Raw genomic sequence first — 25,343 nt, forward strand, 5'->3', positions numbered from 1 at the left:
CCCCTTTCTTTTTCTCTTCTTCTTCTGGGACCCCTATAATTCAAATGCTGGTGCACTTAATGTTGTCCCAGAGGTCTCTGAGACTGTCTTCAATTCTTCTTATTCTTTTTTCTTTATTCTGTTCTGTGGTAGTTTTTTCCACTATTTTATCTTCCAGCTCACTTATCCGTTCTTCTGCCTCAGTTATTCTGCTATTGATTCCTTCTAGAGAATTTTAAATTCCATTTATTGTGTTTTCATCATTGTGTATTTGCTCCTTAGTTCTTGTAGGTCCTTGTTAAATGTTTCTTGTATTTTCTCCATTCTATTTCCAAGATTTTGGATCATCTTTACTATCATTACTGTGAATTCTTTTTGAGGTAGACTGCCTATTTCCTCTTCATTTGTTTGGTCTGTTGGGTTTTTACCTTGCTCCTTCATCTGCTGTGTGTTTCTCTGTCTTCTCGTTTTGCTTAACTTACTATTTTTGGGGGTTCCTTTTCGCAGGCTACAGGTTCGTAGTTCCCATTGTTTTTGGTGTCTGCCCCCCGTGGCTAAGATTGGTTCAGTGGGTTGTGTAGGCTTGCTGGTGGAGGAGACTGGTGCCTGTGTTCTGGTGGATGAGGCTGGATCTTGTCTTTCAGATGGGCAGGACCACATCCGGTGGTGTGTTTTGGGGTGTCTGTGACCTTATTATGATGTTAGGCAGCCTCTGTGCTAATGGGTGGGCTTGTGTTCCTTTCTTGCTAGTTGTTTGGCATAGTGTGTCCAGCACTGTAGCTTGCTGGTCGTTGAGTGGAGCTGGGTCTTAGTGTTGAGATGGAGATCTCTGGGAGAGCTTTTGCCAGTTGATATTACGTGGTCCAGTAGGTCTCTGGTGGACCAATGTCCTGAACTCGGCTCTCCCATCTCAGAGGCACAGGCCTGACACCTGGTCAGAGCACCAAGCTCCTGTCAGCCACTCGGCCAGGTACGTGGGGAGTTTCTTGCCTTTTGGGATGTCTGATGTCTTCTGCCAGCATTCAGTAGGTGTTCTCTAGGCGTTGTTCCACATGTAGATGTATTTCTGATGTATTTGTGGTGAGGAAGGTGATCTCTACTTCTTACTCCTCCGCCATCTTGCAGGTCTCTGACTTCACTTTTTTTTTTTTAATTTTATTAATTTTATTTTTTGGCTGCATTCAGTCTTCGTTGCTGTAGGCAGGTTTTCTCTAGTTGTGGTGAGTGGCGGCTACTCTTCGTTGCCATGTGCAGACTTCTCATTGCAGTGGCTTCTCTTGTTGCGGATCATGGGCTCTAAGCACGCGGGCTTCAGTAGTTGCGGCACGTGGGCTCAGTAGTTACCACGCACGGGCTTAGTTCCTCCGCAGCATGTGAGATCTTCCTGGGCCAGGGCTTGGACCCGTGTCCCCTGCATTGGCAGGCGGATTCTTAACTGCTGCACCACCAGCGAAGCCCCGACTTCACTCTTGATCCAGCATTGATAGAGCCCCGAGGATGCCTTCTGCTTTTGCATTCTCCTTCGGCCAGCCTTTGTAGTGTTCCCATCCCCCCCACCTCTCCCCTCACTGCGCCCACACTCCCACCCCTACTTTTTCTTGATTGGTTTTGTTTCTTCTGGGACCACCTGCAAACTGCCTTCATTGCTCAGGCGGGGGCTCCACACATTCCAGGTGAGGTGGAGGACGACCAGCCCTCTCTTTCCCTCCTTAGACTAGTGCCTACACACCTACAGTGGTTTTCTCTGTTGTCTTAACCAGCAGAGCAGCCTTCTCTTGGTCTTGCATGGATGAGGAAGGGAGAACAGCCTTTGATGAGAGGGCTCTTAAAAGATCCTAGTGACTTCACTTTGAAAAGGCCAACTATCCAACTTTCAAAGGCTGAGTTTTATAATTTTTATGATTAAGTTCATTTTTAAATTGATATACTGTAATTATAAAATGCTTAAATGAAAACGTAAGGAACATAAAATTTTCAGTGTGAAACAGAACTTTGGAGAAGACTTAATAACTTCCTACTCAGTCTTCCCCATCCACTCCAAACTCTTTGGAATCCATAGTTTTGCAGTCAGCAGGATTCTTCTGCACATCTGATCAAGTCAGCTCCTGCTTCAATCACTGAGCAGCTCCTCATTGCTCATCTGGTAAAGGCCAGTCGATCTCTAGTGTTGCTTAAAGGACCTGGTGTGGTCTGGCCCCTCTCTACCTAAGGACTCTTTTTTTTTTTTTTTTTTTTTTTGGTACGCGGGCCTCTCACTGTTGCGGCCTCTCCCGTTGCGGAGCACAGGCTCCGGACGCGCAGGCTCAGCGGCCGTGGCTCACGGGCCCAGCCGCTCCGCGGCATATGGGATCTTCCCGGACCGGGGCACGAACCCGTGTTCCCTGCATCGGCAGGCGGACTCTCAACCACTGCGCCACCAGGGAAGCCCCTAAGGACTATTCTTGATACTCCTTCCCCCCAGCCCCCCACCCCTCGAGCTCCAGTCTCACAGTCTGGCTGCTCAAGTGAATCTGCTTTAGTTAAGCAACCTTCCGCCTTGGCCCTGTCCACCTCCACTCTCACCTCTTTCTGAGGTGTCAGGTCTCAGTTTCTGCACCGCTTTCTCAGGGACTTAGCCCTGACTGGGATGTCCTATTTCAGGCTCTCAGTAGTCTGTCCTTTCCCACAGAGCATTTATAAGACTATACATTGTGCTGTTAGTTCACTGTATGCCCAGTGTCTAGCACATGTATACATGTAGAAGTGATCAGTACATTTTCACTAATAAATAAATAAAGCAACTAAAGCCGAAGTGAGAGTAAATGACCTATCCAGGAGAGCATGGCTACCTAGTATCAGAATTAAGACAAAACCCACAGCACTTTTCACTGTGTCTGGTTTTTGTTTCTTCATTAGGAGTCTGTGTCCACACATGTGACTTGTCCATTCTGATTGCGTGAGGAAAATGTGCTCCTGACTCTGTTTCCAGGTATCTCTGCTTTTCGTTTCCGGCTCCTCTGTGTAATTGGATCCTTCTGGTACATTTTCTGTGGCCCCTCTTAAGGGTCATCACTGGAGCCCTGCTTTGTTCTCTTGGTGTTTTAAAGCTAGAAGTTGGATGTGTACCCACTTTTCTTAATTCTTTCAAGTGACTATTTCAGGTTTAGTGTTTATAATTATTTGTGCTTTTGTGTTTTAGAAGCTTTTACTCTGAGTCTCGATCTTGGTGCTTCTTTGTAAAATGTTTTTCTTTGCGCAGTAGATCTGGGCTCTTTAACATTCTGCATCTCAGATTTTATGTTAGCTACTTCTCTGGCTTAATGACACCCCTGCCCTTATTGACTCACTTGAAAGACAGGGGCTGTTTGCTTAACAGTGGCATGTAGTCTGTTTTCCCAAAATACAATCACTGACCAGAAAGTGGGTTGAATAGTAATCCTTCTTCACATAAGGTGCCTGGAAACTGTCAGTTCAGCCTTATCTGGTGGGTGATTTGAGATGTGGGCTCGTCATGCTTGCATGGCAAACTCTTAAGTCATGATCCTTTTCCTCAGCTTTAGACTATACAGAAAATTTACTAGCTGGCCTTAATTTTGTTATTGAGATTGACAAAACTTCATTGTGATCCCTTTACTCATTTGCTCTGCAAATACTTAAAGACTGCATTTGCTCCCCCTGGGTAAACATCTTTCCTTGCTCCTCAAATGCCATAGGGAAAGACCTCTGGTCCTGCCTTGGCTTCTCCATGGAAAAGACTATCTCATGCGACAGTGATGTTCTTAAAATGTAGCATCCAGAGTGAAGAGTGATTCAGTATGGACGTAGTATACAGGTTTTCAACTTAGAATTAAAAGAATAAGTGTGTCGTTTGTTTGCCTGATGATTTCTGTTCTTCATTTTTTCCCTTGACTTCAAATTTGGTTCTTAGACCTTCATGAAGGAGGCTTTGAAGAAACCACTGCAGTGTGGTTTTGAGTTTGCAGATGTTCCTTCAGATAATGGTGGTAGCGATGTTACTGAATATAAATTTTAAGGCCTTGGTGTAAGGACCCTGTCCAGAATCCATTAGCACAGATTTCTAGAAGCCATGAAGGTAAGTTCTTCACATACCAACTAAATTCATATAAGGTAGAATTAGAGCTGTTGCTGTAGCTTTCTGGTAAATTGCAGGCACCATTTTGAATGGTGCTGACAAACCAAGGGACATCATTAGGAGAAATGAAGATTTTTCTGGGGAGTGAAAAAGTCACAGGGACAGGGCTCCTATGGCCTATTCACTAATTAATTTTGTGGAAAGGTTGCCCATGATCATATTCTGGAAAACAGACTGCTGATTAGCTATGAGACTTGAAAAGTCATTTACTTTTCTCATTTGCAGTCTTCTCGTGTGTAAAACAGTGATAGTAACCTGCTCCTTCTGCCTCTCGTGAGTTAATAAATAATATCACCGTACTGAGATAAGTATGCTCAGTGATCGCTACATGACTACTAAATGTTTCAGAGGCGCTTTGGTTTGGGGACAGTGACTCCATTCAGAGTTTGTTGTTTGCCCAAGGCCAGTGTTAAGTGACCGAATAATGAATGTTCCACTGTTTGCCTATAGATAGAAAGCCAGATTATATAGTTTGGATGACTGTCAAAGAAGCTGTATCCTCCATTCACATGTGAAGCTTATTCCTTAGGACACTTTGGAAAATTAATTTGGTGTATATCACTGGAATAACACTTTTACATATTGCTTTATATTATTAATATTAATTATATTGTCCTTCTTTACTAAATTTAAAGCTTTGGAAGCTCTGTGTGTGTGTAATACTGAGCCTAGCAGAGATGAAGAATTGAATAAATAGTTCTTAGAACTTTAGAGCTGAGAGAGCCCTTAGTAGCCGTCTAGTTTAACATTCTCACATATTTACAGATGGTGGGAAGAAGGAGATCCAGGGGAGTTAAGTGGTTTACCAAAGTCACAGAGTCCTGGAGAAAGATCAGAATGTAGTCTTTCTGAAATGTCCTTTCCTACTCTTTCCAGCACAGATCACTGCCTTTGAATAAAATTTCAGTGCAGGTTAAAACTTGTGTTTTAAGAGAGCATGCTTTATATACTGTTTTAAATATGTCTCTCCATATACAGATTCAAGGGTGTGTATATATCTAATCCATAGAAAAATTTATTTTATATTCTTAGTGCAATTACAGCTTTTTGCCACTTATTAAGACTTCAGAAGTACAAACCGGTAGCTCAGTAATTGCTTTCTTGAATCTGCCTTTAATAATTACATTTAGTAAAGCTGTACCGAAAATTAGAAAGGCAGAGACTAATGGAAAACTAGATTTTTCACTGAATTAGAAAGCAAGACAATCCATATATTGACAACACTTCAAGTTGAAACAGATCAGGAAAACTATTTTGGACTGTTTGTGCAAAGAGGCAAACCTGGGCCTGATGCGCAGTGGCACCCACATTTTATGGAAGCAGAGAAACTCTGAGAGATTTCATGTAAATTGGATGTTGAGAGGAGAGAGTCCAGGTCTGATTTTGATGTAAGTCATTTGAACCTTTTAAAGCCAGGAATTTCTCCTTGGTACGAACGAAGAAGTAAAAAATGGAGAATTGTGTTAATGAAGTAGGAATATCTTTGAATTAAAAAAAGCACAAAACTCAGTTGGAGGTCATATCTTGGCACACAGAAGAAAACCTGAACAGGAAAGTAGTGGAGGGCTTGTTTTGACTTGCTTCTGTGGGGTTTGGTGTAGTGTTTTTGACTTTGTGGCCAGAAAAATTAGTCATTTTAGTTATATTTATTTCAGAAAGCATATTAAAGAGATCCCAACAGTAGATTAACTCAGGTGGTTCAGATATTAGGAAAATAATTAAAATGAGATATAATGATGTTAACTAAAAAAGCAAAACAAAATGGTAGCTCTTCTTCACCTGTCAAATGGACAGTGTGCTTTTTGCACAGTAGCAGGAGAGGGGCCAGCCGAGTAGCCGGCTGATGGACTAGCTCCCCACTGGCACCAGACTGGCTACAAACTTCACACACATTGGGACCCAATGAACCTTCTCATACTGTGGAGGCCCAAGGTTATAACAACTTTAGAAAAATGCCTTCAGAAGGATCTGATTTTATGTGTCACTTTATCATGGATATCCTAGCTGAATCTTTTTAACAGCGAACTATTGGCCTCGTCCGTCCCTTCCTGAGAGTGAGTGCAAGTGTTTGCTCACAACCTCTGACAGTGGGATGTTGTATGTTCCCCTCCAAGGCAAGGGGAAACATCTAGAAACTAGAGAGCTCAGGTAAATAGTTCTACACAGGTTCTACTGCACTCAGTTGCAGGCTGAGGAAGAAAGAGGGGTGAGCATTTTGTAAAAGAAAAAGAAGAGGTGGGATGAGAAGACATGAGAAGTGAGCAGAGGGCATGTAGTCCAGTCTTTTTGAAAGACACTGTCCGCCCCAGATGAACCTGGGGCTTACATTTTAAAAAGCCCTCTGATTTCACAGCCAGAAATTACACACAGGGACTTCTCTGGTGGTGCAGTGGATTAAGAATCCGCCTGCCAATGTAGGGGACTCCCACGGGTTTGAACCCTGGTCTGGGAATATCCCACATTGCCACAGAGCAACTAAGCCCGTGCGCCACAACTACTGAGCCTGCACTCTAGAGCCCGTGAGCCACAACTACAGAGCTCTCATGCCACAACTACTGAAGCCCACGCGTCTAGAGCCCATGCTCTGAAACAAGAGAAGCCACCACAATGAGAAGCCCGTGCACCACAACGAAGACCCAAAGCAACAAATAAATAAATAACTAAAATAATTAATTAATTTAAAAAAGGAAATTACACACAGGGTAGAAGAGTAGGGGAGAGTGGGTAGAGTAAAGAGCAGGGTTGTCTGCCTTGAGAACTGAATTTGCTATTTGGTAAGAGAGAGAGAGTGTAAGACAACTAACTAAATAGAATCTGACCCTGAAGGTAGTGATTTTTTAACAGTAGGGGTTAGCATGCACCGTTAGTTGTGAATGAGTTAACATTTGTTTGCCCTGATCAGTGTGTAAAACAAAGCGCAAGAATATGTGCATATGGCACAGTCTCTGCCTTAGAGTGGATGTGGAGAGAAATATATGTGACAAAGCAATACGCAGTTGTACGATATACATAAGTAAAATAGTAAGATGTTAGGAAGCATCTGGTCAACCCCCGCATGTTATAGATGATGAACAGGCATAATGCTGAGAAGTGATTTTTCTGTCTGTATGGCTAAGTGTCAGAGAGGGACCTGGAACCCAGGATATCTGATTCACAGCTTATTTTTCTCATTAGAGAATATTTTCACTCAAAACTTCAGAAAACGGTTTGAGGTATAAATCTTCAGTGCAGAAAAAAATTGGAGAAAAAAATCTTGACAAGTGAAAAGAAGAAAAAACATTCTCCATCCCTTCAAAACATTTTGGTGTGTTTTTTTTTTCTTCCAGCTTTTTTGGTACATACACATATACGTACACTCTTACGATAATATATTTCCTTAAACATGAAAATGTACTCTCTATAGCCTGCTCTTATTTTTAAAAATTTTAACAAGATTAACCATCTCATTTCATGTTAATACATCTTCTGGGACATTATGTGCTATGATTTATTAATCATTTTTCTACTAAATATTAGGTCGTTTACATTTTTATTATTATGAAAATACTTTTTCACTTTTAAAAGTCATATTTCAATTTCAGTTTGGTGCCACTGTGTTGAACAAATAATTCATATCCATTTATGTGCACATATTAGTTGAGAAATAATTATACATTTTTTGTTCTATGTCTATTCTTCATATGTATCTTTGCAGATTAATTTACTTTTGCAATATATCCCATGAAAAGTTGCATAATGAAATGAATATAACTCTTCTACTCTCAACTGTGTTTAAATTGGATATACTATTTATCTTTGAGGGCCAAGCAGCTCTTCTGTCTGGAAATGCTTTCATGTGTCCATATTACACTGATCTTGTACATTTTAGTTTGTAAAATTTAGGATGGACTTGGCAAAGCCATGGTGAGGAGTAGAGTGCTCAAACACTCACAGAGCAAATGTTTGGAAAAGGAATGAACCAGTGGTGGCTGGAGGTGTTAGTTCCCTATCTCGCGAACCATTTTTTTTTTGGTCTGGGAAAGGACTTCAGTAGAGTTCCCTTCAAATCGGTGTGTTGTGCCCTGAAGGGGAATGCCTGGCAGGAGGTTCACAGTTGCACTGGCTCTGCTTGTGCAGAAACACTGTGGAGAGAAAGAAGAAAATGATCATGTCCAGTTGATGGAGGTAATTTAATTGTGAGTGTCTAGCACATTAAATCTAGAGATACGGCTTAGAGAAGAAGCTTTCTCCTTCCTGCCCTCAGGAGCAGTTTTAGAGTTTTCACATTTTGGCTGCTTTAGATTTAGCTCAGCCTCTTGGGAATGACGGGAATTAGACTTAATGCATTTTCCGATTCTCTGTAGAGGCCACCTATATCACTAAGGGAAGGTGACCCATACAAACAACAGAATCTTGCAAAATGATTATATTTTTACAAGTCAACACCTTTTCTTGAATCCATTGTTCTTTCTTTAAAGGAGTCAGGCAAATTAAGTGATTATGACATATCTTGTTACTAGGAGAATCTCTTTGTTTGGGATAAAAGAAATCAATACAAGAAACTCTTGGAATGTCCTTTTTTTTTTTTCCTCTTCAGCAGTTCCTAATATATGGGCTAGAAATGCTGATTCTACTTGAAGAATGACAGTGATACATGCTGAGGCCTGGCCTCTTCAGATTCCAGACTTCGCTCTGAGAGTCTTTGGCACTGGTGTGTGTTATATAGATTTAGAAAAGTTGGTACTTGGTTAAACACAGAAATTTAGTTGTAAATTTTTCATTAGGTAAACTTAGGTTTTAAACAATCATGTATCTGCATTTTTAAAAGTAGGTTAACTTAAATGTTTTTTTAATTTAAGTATAGTTGATTTACAATGTTTTGTTAGTTTCAGGTATACAGCACAGTGATTCAGTTATGTGTATATATATATATTCTTTTTAGATTCTTTTCCATTATAGGTTAGTACAAGACATTGAATATAGTTCCTTGTGCTGTACAGTAGGTCCTTGTTGATTATTTTATATATAGTAGTGTATATATATTAATCCCAACCCCCTAATTTATTCCTCTACCCCCTTTCCCCTTTGGTAACCATAAGTTTGTTTTCTATGTCTGTGAGCCTATTTCTGTTTTGTAGATAAGTTCATTTGTATCTTTCTTTTTTTTTTTTTTGATTCCACATATAAGTGATAACATATTTGTCTCTCTTTGGCTGACTTAACTTCACTTGGTATGATAATCTCTAAGTCCATCCATGTTGCTACAAATGGCATTATTTCATTCTTTTTTTTATGGTTGAGTAATAGGTTAATTTAAATTTAGGATGATAAATAAAAGCTCTTACTAAGTTAAGTTCTGTGATGCAACTTTATCATCTGCATATGCCATCTTCTCAGTGCTGCCCACTCTGACCATTCTATTTAAAATTACAACTTTCCCCCCAGCACTCCCAGTTCCTTTTACTTGGCTCTGTTTTTCCCCTCATACCAGGTAATCACTTTCTAAAACATACCGTATAATTTACTTATTTTTGTTTTATTTTATTTATTTATTTTTTTTGCAGTATGCGGGCCTCTCACTGTTGTGGCCTCTCCCGTTGTGGGGCACAGGCTCTGGACACGCAGGCTCAGCGGCCATGGCTCACGGGCCCAGCCGCTCCGCAGCACGTGGGATCCTCCCGGACCGGGGCACGAACTCGCGTCCCCTGCATTGGCAGGCGGACTGTCAACCACTGTGCCACCAGGGAAGCCCCTACTTATTTTTTAAATATATCTATTGTTATCTGTCTCCCCCGCTAGAATGTAAATTTCATGCGGGCAATGCTCTTTGACACTTCACTTCACTGATAGATATCAGACACCTTGAATGGGAATTAGCACATAGTAAGTGCTCAATAAATATTTGGATAAAGAAATGTCATCATCATCATCTTTTTTTACAGTGTAACAGTTTTAAACCAAACATATATTGGGAGAGTAAAATACTTGATAAATGCTATTTTTTTTTTTTAGGAAGAATTAAAATATGGAGTTTTGAAAGAAGGTTGAGAACTCTACAATCTTTAAGAGCTTCCTTTCTTTGCGTAGGTGGGCATTTTAAAACTGTGGATGTGTGCCCTCTAACAGCTGTTTGTAGAATAGAACCACTTCTTTCTCCTCAGCAGGAACAGCAGGGTGCCTCTTCAGGATCCTTGATTGTAGAGCCTATAAAATGGTCTGCATTTTTTTAGGGCACTATCTGCATATATATATTTATGTGTATATGTATGTATATCTGTATAGAGGGAATACTTTAACTTTTGAATTACATGATTTTTTTGGTGAGAATATGTTTTTTAAGAAATAATCGTAGCGCATCATAGGACTTCATGGTGTGTTAGAGAAATGAAGGCTATTAATAGCCTCAAATTCCATTTAGATTTGGGAGAAACCCAGTAATATTCGGGAAGAGACTAGAATGTGTTGAGCACCAGTCATGTGCCAGGCTGGGTGCTAAGTGCTTTATATACCTTGTCTTATTTATTTACTCTATCACCAATCCTAAGAAATAGGTATTTTCATGCCCACTTTCCATATGAGGAAATGAAGGCTCCAAGTGGATAAGCGCTATCTGTGAGGAATCACAGCTAGCAAGTGCCGGATCTGGGTGTCGGGGGTGTCTGACTCTAGATTGGCATTCTTTCCACCATATCGTGTAGCTTCTCCCAAATGGTACTAATTATTAAGACTGATAGTTTCTTTTTAATAAAAGGGCTGTATTTCAAAGCTATTTTCATAGCTCTCAGGCCCTCATGAACAGTATTCTTTTGATCAGCTGCAACAAACTTTCTGCAAGAAGCCGTCTTACTCAGCACTATCTGCCTCTGTCATGTCTAACTTACTGATGGTTCTAAGAAAAATAACTCATCTTACCCTTTTCACTATCAGACTGCTGAGCTGGACTGAGGTGTAGACATGTTCTTCCCAGTGTGTTGTCCTGCGCTTTATTACTCGCTCACTTCCCTTCCTCATTTATTTCCTGTATTCAGCCTGCTTTGTTGCCAGGTGCTCTTTAAGGCAGTGGGGCTACGACAGTGAACAAAACAGATGAGGTTCCTGTCCTTATGGAGCTTTTAACTTAGTGGGGGAACAGACAGTAAACCAACAAGCTGACCAGCCAGCCAACTGTGTGTGTGTGTGTGTGTGTGTGTGTGTGTGTGTGTGTGTGTGTGTGTGTGTGTGTGTGTGTTAATGCCAGACCATGGTAAATGCAAAGAAGAAAAATAAAGCCAGGTCTGAGGGTAGAGAAGGGTGGGGGGCTAGAGGCACTGTTTTAGATGGAGTGCCTAGATAATACCTCTCTGAGAAGGTGACCTGGAACAGCAGTTGAACAAAATGAGGGGAAAGCTTTCTAGGTAGAAAAAAAAGCACTGCAAAACTTAGAGTTGGCCTTCCCAGAACAATGTTTTAAAATATAATAAAATCACATTAAACTATTTTTAACTATGACAAAAACAAAAACGAAAACCAAGAAAACGTAGAGTTGGGCAACTGCTTGATACATTTGATGGTCAGTAAGGAAGCTGGTGCGGATAGACCAGGGTAAGTAAGAGGGGTGTGTTCGGAGCTGAAGAAAAGAAGGGGGCTCTGAAGCTGGCTGGTATAGGGCCTTGTGGGCTGGAGCAGGGACTGGAATTTTGTTCCAGGAGTGATGGAAATCCATCAGAAGGAGTTCAGCAGGGGAGTCACATGACCTGATGCCTGAAAAGGGCCGCTGTCGCTGCTGTGAAACGCAGATTGTTACAGGACAGGAGTGGAGCAGGGAGACCAGCTGGGAGGTTGTAGAGAGAACTCTCGGGCCTGGATGAAAGAAGGACTGCAGATTCGCAGATAATACAAGTCTTGGCAAAAACACTGGCTCCTGATTTCGATGACAGCATCAATTTTCAGAAAAGTTACAACATCCTTGTATGATGGGTTGAAATGGACATGATCCTATTTAACAGGTCATTTGTTAGCCTGACCTCAGTTCTCACAATCACTTGCTCCAGAACTCTTGGGAAAGACCTGGGGTTTTATTTGACCTCCGGGGCCCTGTGATCCAACAGTGAGATATGGCTTCCAAAAACCGTCAGAAGAATACGGGTCGAAGATATGGAATCTTAAACAAAGATGGAGGGAAGACAGGGTTCCTCTAAGTCTTAGTGGTCAGGCCTCATCAGGAATGCAGGGTTCTGAGTAGGTGCTGACAAAGTTGAGTGCAGAGGCTACCACGTGTGTGCATTGCAGGCTCAACTAGCTCTGGGATGGGGAGAAAAGTACCTTCTCCCTTGTAGAGATGGATGGGTGTGGTGAGTAGGTCACACTCCTGAGGAATCATCTCTTTCCCTCTCTATCCACCAAGTCTCCCTCCCCCATGCTGATAAAGAAACAGTTGTAACAATGACTAGATGTTAATAACGATATTAATAGATAACATTCTTGTTTGAATTCTTGCTAAATGCCAGACAATGCGGTAAATTATTGACGCTGATAATCACATTTAATCCTGACAACAAACCTATTGGAAAGGTGCCATTGTAAACTTCATGTTATAGCTGGGGAAACAGGTTTGTAAAGCTTAAATAACTTGCCCCAAATCATGGAGTGTTAGCCGAGCCCAGAGGAGAGCAATAGAAGACACAGGATTCAAACCCGGGCAGTTTGATTCAAGAGCCAGAACTCTTAGCCACTGTGTTATACTGCAAAGCTGCTGGGTGAAATAAAAATATAATTATTGTAATTTATGCATATTATGGGCTAAACGGGGTTTTTTATGAGTTGAAATCTATCTTTTATACTGATTCTATGAGAAAATCTGTGCTGAGTTTTAAACTACCTCAACTGTGGATTTGGGAGGTACAATCCATTCACTAATTGGGAAATGGCTATAGATTCCCTCAAGTCCTGGATTCTACAGTTTAGGGGGATCAGTGACGAACTATATTTTAACTGGAAGGTGGTCAGTAGTGCAAGACCTGAAGACCAGGTCTTCTGAAGGACAGCTGGAGGAGCTAGAGAAGTTTAATTTGGAAGGGGGAGACTTTTAAAAAGTAGCAAAGGTTTCTCATGCTAGAATGGAAAACCATGAGCCCTAATAGGATCTCAAGACCTCAAAATAAACTTCTCTTCCTAGGTGATCAGATCCAGTCTTCTGATTTTAGATCACATTCACACTTTGATGATTCCCAAATTTATATCTCTGGCCAAGACCTCTCCCTGAGCCCCAGACGTGTTAATTCAGTCTTACTGAACATCTCCGCTTAATGTCTATCTAACACGCATCTCAGCCTTAACGCGGCCAGTGCAGGGCTCCTGTTTGCCCCCAAAGACTGTCTTCCCAGCTCAGTTACTGGCACCACCATCCTTCTGGTTGCTCAGGCCCCAAACCTCACCATTATATTTGATTCCTCCTTTTTTTTCTTTTTCTTTTTTTTTTAAAGAAACTCCACATCCAGTTATCAGCCTGTCCTGTTGTTTCTACTTCCACTCACCTCTCCCCACCACCGCTCAGACCTTCCCTCTAACGCTTCTCCCTCCTCATCACTCTAGGCATATAAACATATCAAGCATTTAATCTTCCACCTGCCCGGCCCACCCTGCTCCCACAACCAGATATTCTCACTTCCTTCAGGTCTGTGGTAAAGGGAAGGATGGGCCTCCCAAAATGTTTACACCCTAATGCCCAGAACCTGTGAATATGTTTCCTTACATGCAAAAGGGACTTAATGGATGTGATGAAGGTTAAGGACCCTGAGATCACAGAGACAATTTAGATTATCTGGGTGGGGCCAATATAGTCCCATGAGTGGAAGAGGAAGCAGAAAAGTAGATTACAGAAATGTGACATGAGGAAGTCTTGATCTTCTGTTGCTGGCTTTGAAGATTGAGAAAGGAGACCATGAGCTGAGGAATACAGGTGCTTTCTAGAAGCTGGAAATTTTGCTCTTAGCTGATAGCCAGCAAGAAAATGGGGACCACAGTCCTACAACCACAAGGAGACAGAAACTGGTTTTCTCCCAGTGAACCACCAAAAGGAACCCAGCCATGCCAATACCTTGATATTAGCCCAGTGAGACTTGACGTGGAGAAACCAGTCAAGTGCACTGGACTTCTGACCTATGGGACTGTGAGATAATGAATGGGTGTTGTGTTTGTTACAGCAGTAATAGAAAACTAATACAAGGTCTCTGCTCAAATACACCTTTATCAGTAAGAACTTCCCTGACCAGCCCATATACTAGTCATACACACGCTCATCCAGCCCCTCTCTGTCCTTATTAACTCTGATTTATTTTTCTCCGTAGCACTTATCATCAGCTAGTGTGCATTTATTTGTGTGATTGTCTTTGTCATCCTTCTATTAAAATATAAGTACGCTTTGTTAGGGATCTCTGTTTGTATTGTTCACTGTTTTATCTGCAGTGACTAGAACTGAGCCTGGCACGTCCTAGAATTAATCCTTGTTGAATAGTTGATGAAGCTAGCCTTTTGTTTCCTCTCCAGCCTCTTGCAGAGATGCTCTTCTTACAAGCTGGCTGTACTGCACTCAGCTTCTTCCATCCTCTTACCTTCTGCTTCAGGACATTTGCACATGTGCTGCCTAAAATGCTTGCCCCTCCTTTTTGCCTACTTTTACTGTAGATCTATTCAGAAACAGCTCATGAGAGAAAGCTCTCCTGATCCCTGAGAGCAAATCCTGTCCTCTCTTATGCACTCATCTGTTTTTAAAGTAAGTGTTTCATATTGAGTATAGCTCAGATACCTTTTTATACTTTTCCTTTACAATAATGTAAAGGCTAGGACTATGAGTCTGCTCACCGTTGTTTCTAGTGATAGAATTCTAGGGCTTAAGATTGTGGAGTTTGGAACCAGACTATCTGGGTTTATGAATCAGCTCCTAGCTCTGTGCCTTGAAGTTACGTAACTCACTCTGACTTGGCTTCCTCACATATGGAGTGGGGATAATAACAGTACCTACATTATAGGATCTTGTGTGGACTAAATCAGTTAATAAATGAAGTGCTTTGAGCACTGCATAGTCCATAGTAAGCACTCAAAAATGGTAGCTGCTGCTGCTGTTGTATAGAGCATAGCAGAGTGCTTGGCACATAGTAGATGCTCAATGAATATATATGGAAATACAAAAATGAATTTCATAAGAACTTGATAGTTGTATTAAAAACGAATAATTATCATTTATTAGATTTACTCCAGTGCAACTTTAGAAGGCAGACATTTGACTAAACTTTCTCCTAATTACAAGAATGATATATACTCTGGTGAAAACTGTAGATTATAGAGAAAATTATAATAATTTGTAATTCTACCACTCAGACATCGTTTTGACCTATTTCCTTTGTAATCTTTTATGTGTATTTTATATAGGCAACAGCATAGTATGCATAAAGTATTTTATACTTCTCTTTCAATTAGTATTATATTATAAATGCTTTCTGAAAACATCTTGTATGTTCTTCTTGATGATTATTGTCCCCTAAAAAAATTCCATTGGCGCACAGAATACATATTTATATGACATAGTCAAGAGGAATACATTTGTTCAAAATTAGAGAGTGTGACTGTATTTTAAATAATACGATTGTGCCACTTAGATGATCTGTTTAAGGGGAAGGTATGGAAAACAGTGATGCCTGACGTTCCAGAAGGCTCTGGGATGGAGGCAGAATTTCACTTGACTGCTGAAGGGAGGATAGGAGGACTCCTTGGCAGAGGGAGGCTCCTGTGTGAACAGAAGCCCCCAGTGCCTAGAGTGGGGAAAATATAGGAAGGACTTGGCTGATTGGCTCCTGCAGGAGAGCTGTGGGAAATAAGATTGAATTGATGTGTTGGGGCTGGTTCTGGAGGATTTGGGAGGGAGGTGAGGCGTTGCTCCTCTTTGCAGAAGCCAAGAGCTTGTGATAAGGAGATGCAGTTTATAACTCAGTAGTTTGAGAGAAGAATGAAGGATTTTTTTGCTCCTCTGTATGAAAGCTATTTCAACCACAAATCCATTCCTTAAGCAGCCTGTCAGGAAGGCTGTCCTCAAATGCCCATGGAAGCCCTTCTGTTCTTCCTGCTGGCATCTTTGTCAACCACTTCATAGTTATCAATTCTTCATTCCATTTCAGAGCATCTTACAAAGCACCAAGACATTTATTATCTGACAAACTAATACAGTAGACATCATTTTATCATTCTTATTTTATTAATGAAGATACTGTGGCTCAAAGATACTTAGAGATTTGCCCAAGTTAGTCAGTAGTACAGACAAAACTTATCTATTTTCCTTCTTTCAAAGCAGGTCATAAAATAGAATAATAAAGCTCATAGAGCATCTGTCTTCCAGAATGCTTGTTTAACATAGTATGTGATTTATTGCCATAACAATTCAGGTAAGCAAAGAACTAGCAGCATTCACATTTTATAGAAAATCTAAGTCAAAGATTTTGACTAACAATGGTATTGAAACTAATGAAAAACTATGGTAACAAATCAACATGTATGACCTGATGTATTTGAGTGCATTGTTTCCCTCACCCTGAATTGATTGATTGGTTTTGTGTCATAGATATAGCTGAAGAGGAAAAGAAAAATGAAGACTTTTCATAATCAAGTAATCAGTTGGGGAGCTAAAATTAGTCAGTAGTAGGGTTTAGACTGAAAACCTGTAATTCTATAAATATCAATAAACTCAACAAAATATTTCCTTTATAACCAGAGAGATTTTGAAACAAAAATATTTAGCAGAGGTTATGTCATTTTTAGGCTATTTAAAAGTACTTCATATACATGGAAAAAATTTCAGCATAAACATGTAAAAGGAAAAATTAAATGTCTAGTACCTTCCAGAACCAGAAGTTAGTTGAAAAGTTGCTTATTTGTTTTAAGCACTGTTACTCTAAGTAATATATCTGAATCTCAATTTCTTGGTGTCTTAGAAAATCTCTTATGTCCCTCCAGTTAGAAATATGAATTGAATCCACTCCACTCCTGTATTTCACTCCCCTCCACTCCATTTTCACTATGTATATGATTTTAATTTCATCATTAAAATTATAACTTTATATTTGTTACTCTGTAATTTGAACCACTTTCTTCATCCACCAATTTTTAAGCAGTGTCCTTTGACTGCCAATTATGTAAGATGAAAAGATTTGGACCCCATTTACTTCCTTTACACCCAGTTCCTCCCCCATTCATCTCCTATTTTCTGCTCGTTATGCCATTATTTTTTATACTGACAAAAAATATTTACAGTCTGTTCTGTAAAAATAATTGTCTTCTGCGTTGTATAGATTGATTTTAAAAGCTGAGTTCAATAATTAATGTTCCCAAATGTTCCCAGTATTATAATTATATATGTGTGTGTACAGATATTTATATTTTCACTGTGTAATCAAGTTTTTGGAACTGTAAGGAAGGAAATGTAGCCGTATAAATTACTAAACCTGTACTGCTCAGTGGAGACTGTTTCAAGCGTTACTTCAAATGGACACTCTTATCCTCTAAACTGTACCAGGTCATGTTACATTTATTTTGCTTTATATTTGGAACTGTACCTTGTATACAGTTTTGTTTAGTTGGTTTTCTTGGAATTCTTAAGCACTTTTTTTTTTTTCTTGGCAGAGAAAGGTGAATGCTTTGATTCTGTCACTAAAACCTTTTTAATGATATTAGGTGTTAATCATACCCATTTTCTTCTTGAAAGCATTCTTCTTGGAACCCTTTGGCTTCTTACTCTAATTTGAATACTGTTTAGGCTGCATAGCTGGCATTTTAGTATACCCCCCACACCCCCATATTGTCTGTAGATTAGGTCCACAGTTTCTTGGCTTCTTTTTTGAATTCCATTTTTAAAAAATCTTCAAAGAGAATTTCCTGAATGTGTACATAGTACTTAAAATACTCTCCCTCTTGCATGTTTGAAACGAACACTTTCCTGGCTTCCTGGTAGAAAATTTGCCTGGATATGGAATTCTAGGTTAAAGGTCATTCACCATCAACCTTTGAAGGCATATGAAGCCAAAATTTGGAACCAGGTTTCCGATGGATTTCTGTGGATTCTTTTGTTACTCTATGAACCAGGCTACTTCGACTACAAGCCTTTCAGTTGTAGAGGAGAGCCTCAGGGCAGCCTGTGAGGAGGCCAGCTCCAAATGGCCATGAAACCACTGTGTGCTTTCTGCTGGAGTTGTCCTCAGCTTCTTAGAGTAGCAGCCACTTTATAACGTTGTCTTTCTTTGTACTCATTTACTCCTTCCCTGGATCAGAGTCTTTGATGATAACAAAAACAATGGCTGGCCTTTTATATTACTGTATTTTGAGTGCTTAATTTTGATTAATCTTTCCATTGGCAGTGCTATGTCTTCAGTAATTTTTTTCCGAAAGGCTGTGTGGGTTATTTGTTTTCTGAGTTTGCCCACAACTGAGATTGACTTTCTGTTGCCTTCACATGTGAATAATAATTTGCACGATTATAAAATAATATTCTCATAAAATTCTACAGACATTGCTCTACTTTTCGAGGAGCGGGGAGGCATTTAGTGAAGCATAGAAAAAGTTTGGTCATCCTGATCTCTTTCCTACTTTATTCCATCAGTATATTGACAGCACTTTTTTTTCATTATTGTAATTTTAAAAGATCCAGAGTATTAGGTACATTATTTTCCCTGGGAGATGGTAAACCCTTTTGATCTTTCCAGCTTAGGAAACAGGTTTCTTTTTTCTTTGATGTTTGTTCTTGCTCTAATTTTGTTTTTGTTTTTATTATTTTTGTTCTTTTATCAGTGATTTTAATCATTTTGGGTCATTTTTGGTATCATGAATTTTCTTTGCAAAGAAGAATCATATTAAAATATGTATATGTACACACAAATTTAATCAGGCCCAACTCTTACAACAGCTATTCTCTAGTGGCAATTATCTGGAGAATTATTCTTCTTCTTTAAGCAGTGGTTTATTTGAAGCAACATGTTTTTCTCTTAAAAACATTAAAAAATTTCTGAAATTTAGATGTTTTCAAAGATACGGAAAAAAAAGTTGTTGTCAGCTTCTCCACAACCGAAAATAGTATAATTAAATTAGTAATATCTCACGGTTTGGCATCTTAGAACAGAGGAAGTTTGATTTAAGGCTGAGTAGGAGCAAATTAAAATTTTACACTAGTTTTATTGAATTTTAAATTTATTTAGTCATCAAATATCATAAAATTTTATGATTAGAGGGTCTCTTATCATCTTTCCCTTATTTAAAAAAAAAACAAAAAACTTTGTGTGATGTGAATTAATACCTTTGAGAGCTTGGCCCTCAGTAGACACACAGTAAATCACTCTTTTAGAGATACAACTTTTTATAGTATCTAAATAACAGCCTTTTAAATTTTATCTTTCTTGCTTATTCCGACTCAAGAAGGAGAATATGTTGATTTCAAGCCCAGAGTTAATATTTGGTACATCTTGCACTAACTGAACAAATACTAAACAAACAAACAAGCAAACAAAAAATATATATATATGAAAGGTCACTAAAACTTTATTTTTATATAGAATCCCTATGTGTATTTGGAAGTTATTTATTAGACATTTTTATTTAGGAAAAACTTTTCTTTTTTTTTGCTTTTGTTGAAAGTAAATAACTTTGTAAGGTATGAGCTTCTGAAGACAGAGATCATTCAACCTGGAATATGGGTTAAGTCCATATTTAGTTTAAGTTTATTTTGTTTTTTAGATACATTCCTGAAAAAAGTAGGTGTAAACCAAATTATGAAATATTTTATCATTGATTTACAGTTTATTTTCAGAAATGTTACTGAAAAGGAAAAAAAATTGGCTCTAACATGTAATCAAAACCACACTTACAAATTGAAATCTTCTCTTTAAAGTAGTATTTATTTTACTTTTCAGTTTGAAGCCTAAGGATTTAATGTTCTTAGGACTGTGGCTAGAATTTAGTCACAGGAACAATATAATTTCTGTTTTTTTAAACAAATCTAAATGAAAACCTTAATATGTTTATTTAGTTACATGAAGCTTCCTTAGCTTTATACTGGGGAATTTCTGGAAAAATCTGAGGGCAAGGATGTCTACAAGAGCAGAGGCCTAGACAGGTACATCAGGTCTCTGTGATTTTATGTGAGATAGTTGGAATGGACACCTATGCCGCTATAAACACTGGTCAAAATATACCCAATTAGTTCTCACTTCCTAATCATATTGTCAAAGTGACGAATAGCCAGTGTTGATCAGGATGGGCCAGGCGTTCCATATCCTATTGGTGGCAGGGGGACTTAGTACATTTGAGGGGATAAATTTGGCAAAATTTTTGGTAATTTATCTTACATATATATGTGTGTAAGTACATGTACAGGAAAAAGGATGAGATATATCTCTCTATATATAGATACATTAATCATTAATATATGTAAATAAAATATAAGTATATATAGAGACATATAAACATGTTTTATATATATTGATATATAAGTAAACATATATAAACGTATTAAAAAGTATACAGTGCAAAATACTACAGTAACTTAATATCCATCTTAGGGTCCAAATTAAACAAAGTATGGTAACAATCGTACATGGTAGTACTATGTAGCCAGTAAAGAATGAGGTATGTCAAAATGTGCTGATTAATGAAGATGTCTGATATGTATTAAATAAAGTAAAAAATAAAAGTAGTAGAAAAAATAAAGCAGTAGAACTATATACTATAGCTCTAGTTGTGTAAGAAAATAAAATAACTTCTATTACATGTACACATACAGAGCTTATATGAGTATAGACAATTTCTGAAAGGATATTTAAGATACCTCTTAAGTTGGCAAGGACCTATACAAGTCTCTTATGGAAGAAACATACTTTTCAGTTTATATCCTTTGGATTTTTTGAAAATTCTTTTGCATAAGCACATATTATTATTATTTTTTAATAGATCTTTATTGGAGTATAATTGCTTCACAATACCATGTTAGTTTCTGTTGCACAACAAAGCGAATCAGCCATATGCATACACGTCCCCACATCCCCTGCCTCTTGAGCCTCCCTCCCGTCCTCGCTATCCCACCCCTCTAGGTCATCTCAAAGTACTGAGCCGATCTCTCTGTGCTATGCTGCTACTTCCCACCAGCCAAGTTTTACGTTCGGTAGTGTATATGTCAATGCTATTCCCACTTCACCCCAGCTTCACCCTCCCACCCCCTGTCCTCAAGTCCATTCTCTATGCCTGCTTCTTTATTCCTGCCCTGCAACTAGGTTCATCAGTACTGTTTCTTTTTTTTTTTAGATTCCATATATATGCGTTAGCATACGGTATTTGTTTTTCTCTTTCTGACTTACTTCATCCTGTATGACAGACTCTAGGTTCATCCACCTCACTATAAATAACTCAATTTTGGTTTTTTATGGCTGAGTAATATTCCATTGTATATATGTGCCACATCTCCTTTATCCATTCATCTGTCGATGGACATTTAGGTTGCTTCCATGTCCTGGCTATTGTAAATAGTGCTGCAATGAACATTGTGGTGCATGTCTCTTTTTGAATTATGGTTTTCTCCGGTTATATGCCCAGTAGTGGGATTTCTGGGTCATATGGTAGTTCTATTTTTAGTTTTTTAAGGAACCTCCATACTGTTCTCCATAGTGGCTGTATCAATTTACATTCCAGTGCAAGAGGGTTCCCTTTTCACCACACCCTTTCCACCATTTATTGTTTCTAGCGTTTTTGATGATGGCTATTCTGACCGGCATGAGGTGATACCTCATTGTGGTTTTGATTTGCATTTCGCTAATAATTGGTAATGTTGAGCATCTTTTCATGTGCCTCTTGGCCATATGTATGTCTTCCTTGGTGAAATGTCTATTTAGGTCTTATGCCCATTTTTTAATTGGATTGTTTTTTTGATATTGAGCTCCATGAGCTGTTTGTATATTTTGGAGGCTAATCCTTTGTCTCTTGTTTCATTTGCAGATATTTTCTCCCATTCTGAGGGTTGTCTTTTTGTCTTGTTTATGGTTTCCTTTGCGGTACAAAAGCTTTTAAGTTTAATTAGCAAAAGCCATACAAGCTGAGATTTGGAACCACAGTGTAAGGAGACTGAGGGGGTGGTATGGGTACAGGTCCTGACAAGAAAAGGTAATATAAAAAGTATTTTTCTACTCTATAGAATTGTATGCTTTTTATATAGATCAGTGTTTGCTTGAGAGGAGCACAGGCTCCAAATAGTTAGGGGTAAGGAACTCATGCCAAGACTGCCACCACCCCTGTGCCCAGGGTGCTCTGTTCCTGCAAAGCCCCTCCAGAGGACAGAACCTTGAGAGGAGACTGGATGGAAGGCATTGTCCTCACTCCAGAACGTTCCTCCCACTTGCACGTGTTTCGTTTCACCCAGTGAACAGGACTATGTAAGGGATTCTGTTTATTGGGAATCAGTATTGTGCAGTGATTAAGAAGCAGATTCAGGAACCAAATTGCTGAGTTCAAGATGTATCAGTAGCTACCATGGGCAAGATACTTAATCCATGCCTCAGTTTCCTCACCTGTAAAATGGAGATAATAGTACCTATCCCATGTGGGGTTGTTGTGACAATTAAATGAGTGATTTTCATGGTAAAGGAGCTTGGAGCAGTGCCTTTATATAAGTGTTATAAAAGTCTTTGTTGTTGTTGTTATTACTGGTGTTACCATTTGGGAAAAATTACCTAAATACTTTAAAAATAATAATTAAAAATTTGACTGGGGCTTCCCTGGTGGCACGGTGGTTGAGAGTCCGCCTGCTGATGCAGGGGACACGGGTTCGTGCCCCAGTTGGGAAGATCCCACATGCCGCGGAGCGGCTGGGACCGTGAGCCATGGCCGCTGAGCCTGCGCATCCAGAGCCTGTGCTCCGCAATGGGAGAGGCCACAGCAGTGAGAGGCCCGCGTACAGCAAAAAAAAAAAAAAAAATTTAACTGACATTAAATTGTACATTGATTTTGTACATGCTACTTTACATAGAACATATTTACATAACTGAAGTATATATGCATTGACTCACTCTTATAGGGTTGGTTATTTATAGAAATATTTGAAAAGTTTGCTCTCAAACTTATTTTTCTTCCTTTTCTATGTATTGTCTCTGTTTTCTGGCCGCTTTCTCAGATTTTTCTCTTTCTGAATGGTTTTAAACAATCTGATTCTGATTTACCTTGGATTTTTGCTTTTTATTTTATGTTTCTTGAGCTTGGGTCCATTGGTCTTCTTGGATCTGTGGGTTTATAGTTTCTATCAAATCGAGAAAATTTTGGTCAAGATTTCTTCAAATATATTTGTCTTTCTCCCCAGCCCCTCTCCCCCATCTCACCTCTACTGTGAGGACTCCAATTATACATGCATTTTGATGTTTAAAGTCATCCCATAGTTCACAGATGCTCTGTTGATTTACCTTTTAGTTTTTTCCTCCTCTATTTTGTTTTGTACGGTTTCTCTTGCCAGGTCTTTAAGTTTACTTACCTTTTCTTCTGTGGTGTCTCACCCACTATTAATCCCATCCAGTGTTTGTTTTTTTTTTAATCACAGACATTTTTTATCTCCTCAATAGGACCCAGACCTGTTGTCTAAGTCTTTTTTATAGCTTCCATACCTCCAGTTAACATAGTCAACCTTTCTTCTAGATTCTTTTTTTTTTAATTAATTAATTAATTTATTTTTGGCTGTGTCGGGTCTTAGTTGCTGCACACGGGCTTTCTCTAGTTGCCGCGAGTGGGGGCTCCTCTTTGTTGCGGTGCGCAGGCTTCTCATTGTGGTGGCTTCTCTTGTTACAGAGCACAGGCTCTAGGCATACGGGCTTCAGTAGTTGCAGCATGTGGGCTCAGTAGTTGTGACTTGAGCACAGGCTCAGTAGTTGTAGCGAACGGGGCTTAGTTGTTCTGCAGCATGTGGGATCCTCCCGGACCAGGGATTGAACCCATGTCCCCTGCGCTGGCAGGCGGACTCTCAACCACTGTGCCACCAGTGAGGCCCTCTTCTAGGTTCTTGAACAAAAGAAATTTTCTTATAACAAGTTTAATGCTTTTGTCTACTAATTTCATCATCTGTGTCATTTCTGGATTAGTTTCTATTGATTGTTTTTTCTTTTCATTATGAGTTGAATTTTCTTGCTTCTTTTTGCTTAGATGCTAGACTTTGTACATTTTATCTTGTTGGGTGCTGAATATTTTTATATTCCTAAAAATATTCTTGAGCTTTGCTCTGGCATGTGGTTACGTTACTCAGAAATAATTTGCTCTCTTCAGGTCTTGCTTTTAAGCTTTGTTGTTCTGGACTAAAAGAGCTTTTAGTCTACGTTACTTTAGCTCCACTCCTGAGACAAGACCCTTCTGAATTCTCTAAGGAACACTTCATGAATTAAGAGGTTTTCTACCCTGGCTTTTGGGAACAGGCACTGTGCCCAGGTGTCTAAGCTCTGAGCGCTGTTCTCTCTAATCTCTTCTTGTCCTTGGGTAGTTTCCCCAGTCTTATGTGCTGCTGAGGATTCAGCTGAATGCTGGAGGGAGACCTCTGACAGGTCTCAGGAGTTCCGTTTGTGTGCAACTCACTCCTCTCCAAAACTCTCCCCCGGGAACTTGAATCGCTATGGCTTTCCCTCACTCTCCCCTCCCTGTCCTTGACTCAGGGGGCCTCATGGCTCTGCCTGGGGTAACCTTAGGGCTCACTCTGCTTGTCTCCCATCTCTCACTGTCATTCATTTCCTCATGTCCAATGTCTTAAGAGTCACTTTCCTCACATACTTGTCCAGTTTTTTAGTTGTTTCAAGTGGGAGGGTTACTGCTCCCTGTTACTCTGTCTTGGCCAGAAGTGGATATCACCCTGCTCTAGGCTCTACCTTAAATTTAAAAAAAAATTAAAAAAAGAATAAAAACAAATAGCCCTTGTCCACCCACTCCCGGTCTGAAATTCCAGAGGCAGCCACATTCAACTCTCGTTACACGTTCTCCTGGTGTCCCTCTAGATTTTGTACCTCTCACTGCCCCTCTGTTCAGAGAGGCCTCCTCTTACCACAGTCTAAAACAGCACCCTTGTCTAGCTCTGTCTCATCACTCTGCTGTATTCTTCACTGCACTTTTTGTGTTTTGACTTTACTATATTTGTTTATATGTTTATGATTGGCCTTCCTCACTAGAAAGGATGTGTGCTCCATGAAGACACGAAGACTGGGCTCTTCTCTGTTTTCTTCTCTGCTGAATC

At 39.5% G+C, this 25,343-nt stretch overlaps 1 protein-coding gene across 3 annotated transcripts in view; it reads left to right on the plus strand.

The window, feature by feature from the left end:
• SNX24 (sorting nexin 24) overlaps window positions 1-25,343 on the plus strand; it is a 162,832-nt gene that overhangs the window by 57,345 nt on the left and 80,144 nt on the right. Inside the window, exon 1 of one of the 3 annotated variants that reach the window (XM_060146218.1) lies at window positions 3,908-4,051. The exons of the other annotated variants lie outside the window; for them this stretch is intronic. Within the exon in view, the coding sequence (XP_060002201.1) occupies window positions 4,046-4,051 (6 nt within the window). The 5' untranslated portion in view covers window positions 3,908-4,045. Of the gene's footprint in view, window positions 1-3,907; window positions 4,052-25,343 lie in introns of those variants that run through there. 3 annotated transcript variants of the gene reach the window in all.

This window comes from Lagenorhynchus albirostris, chromosome 3 (assembly GCF_949774975.1).
Source record: "Lagenorhynchus albirostris chromosome 3, mLagAlb1.1, whole genome shotgun sequence".
NCBI lineage: Eukaryota > Metazoa > Chordata > Mammalia > Artiodactyla > Delphinidae > Lagenorhynchus > Lagenorhynchus albirostris.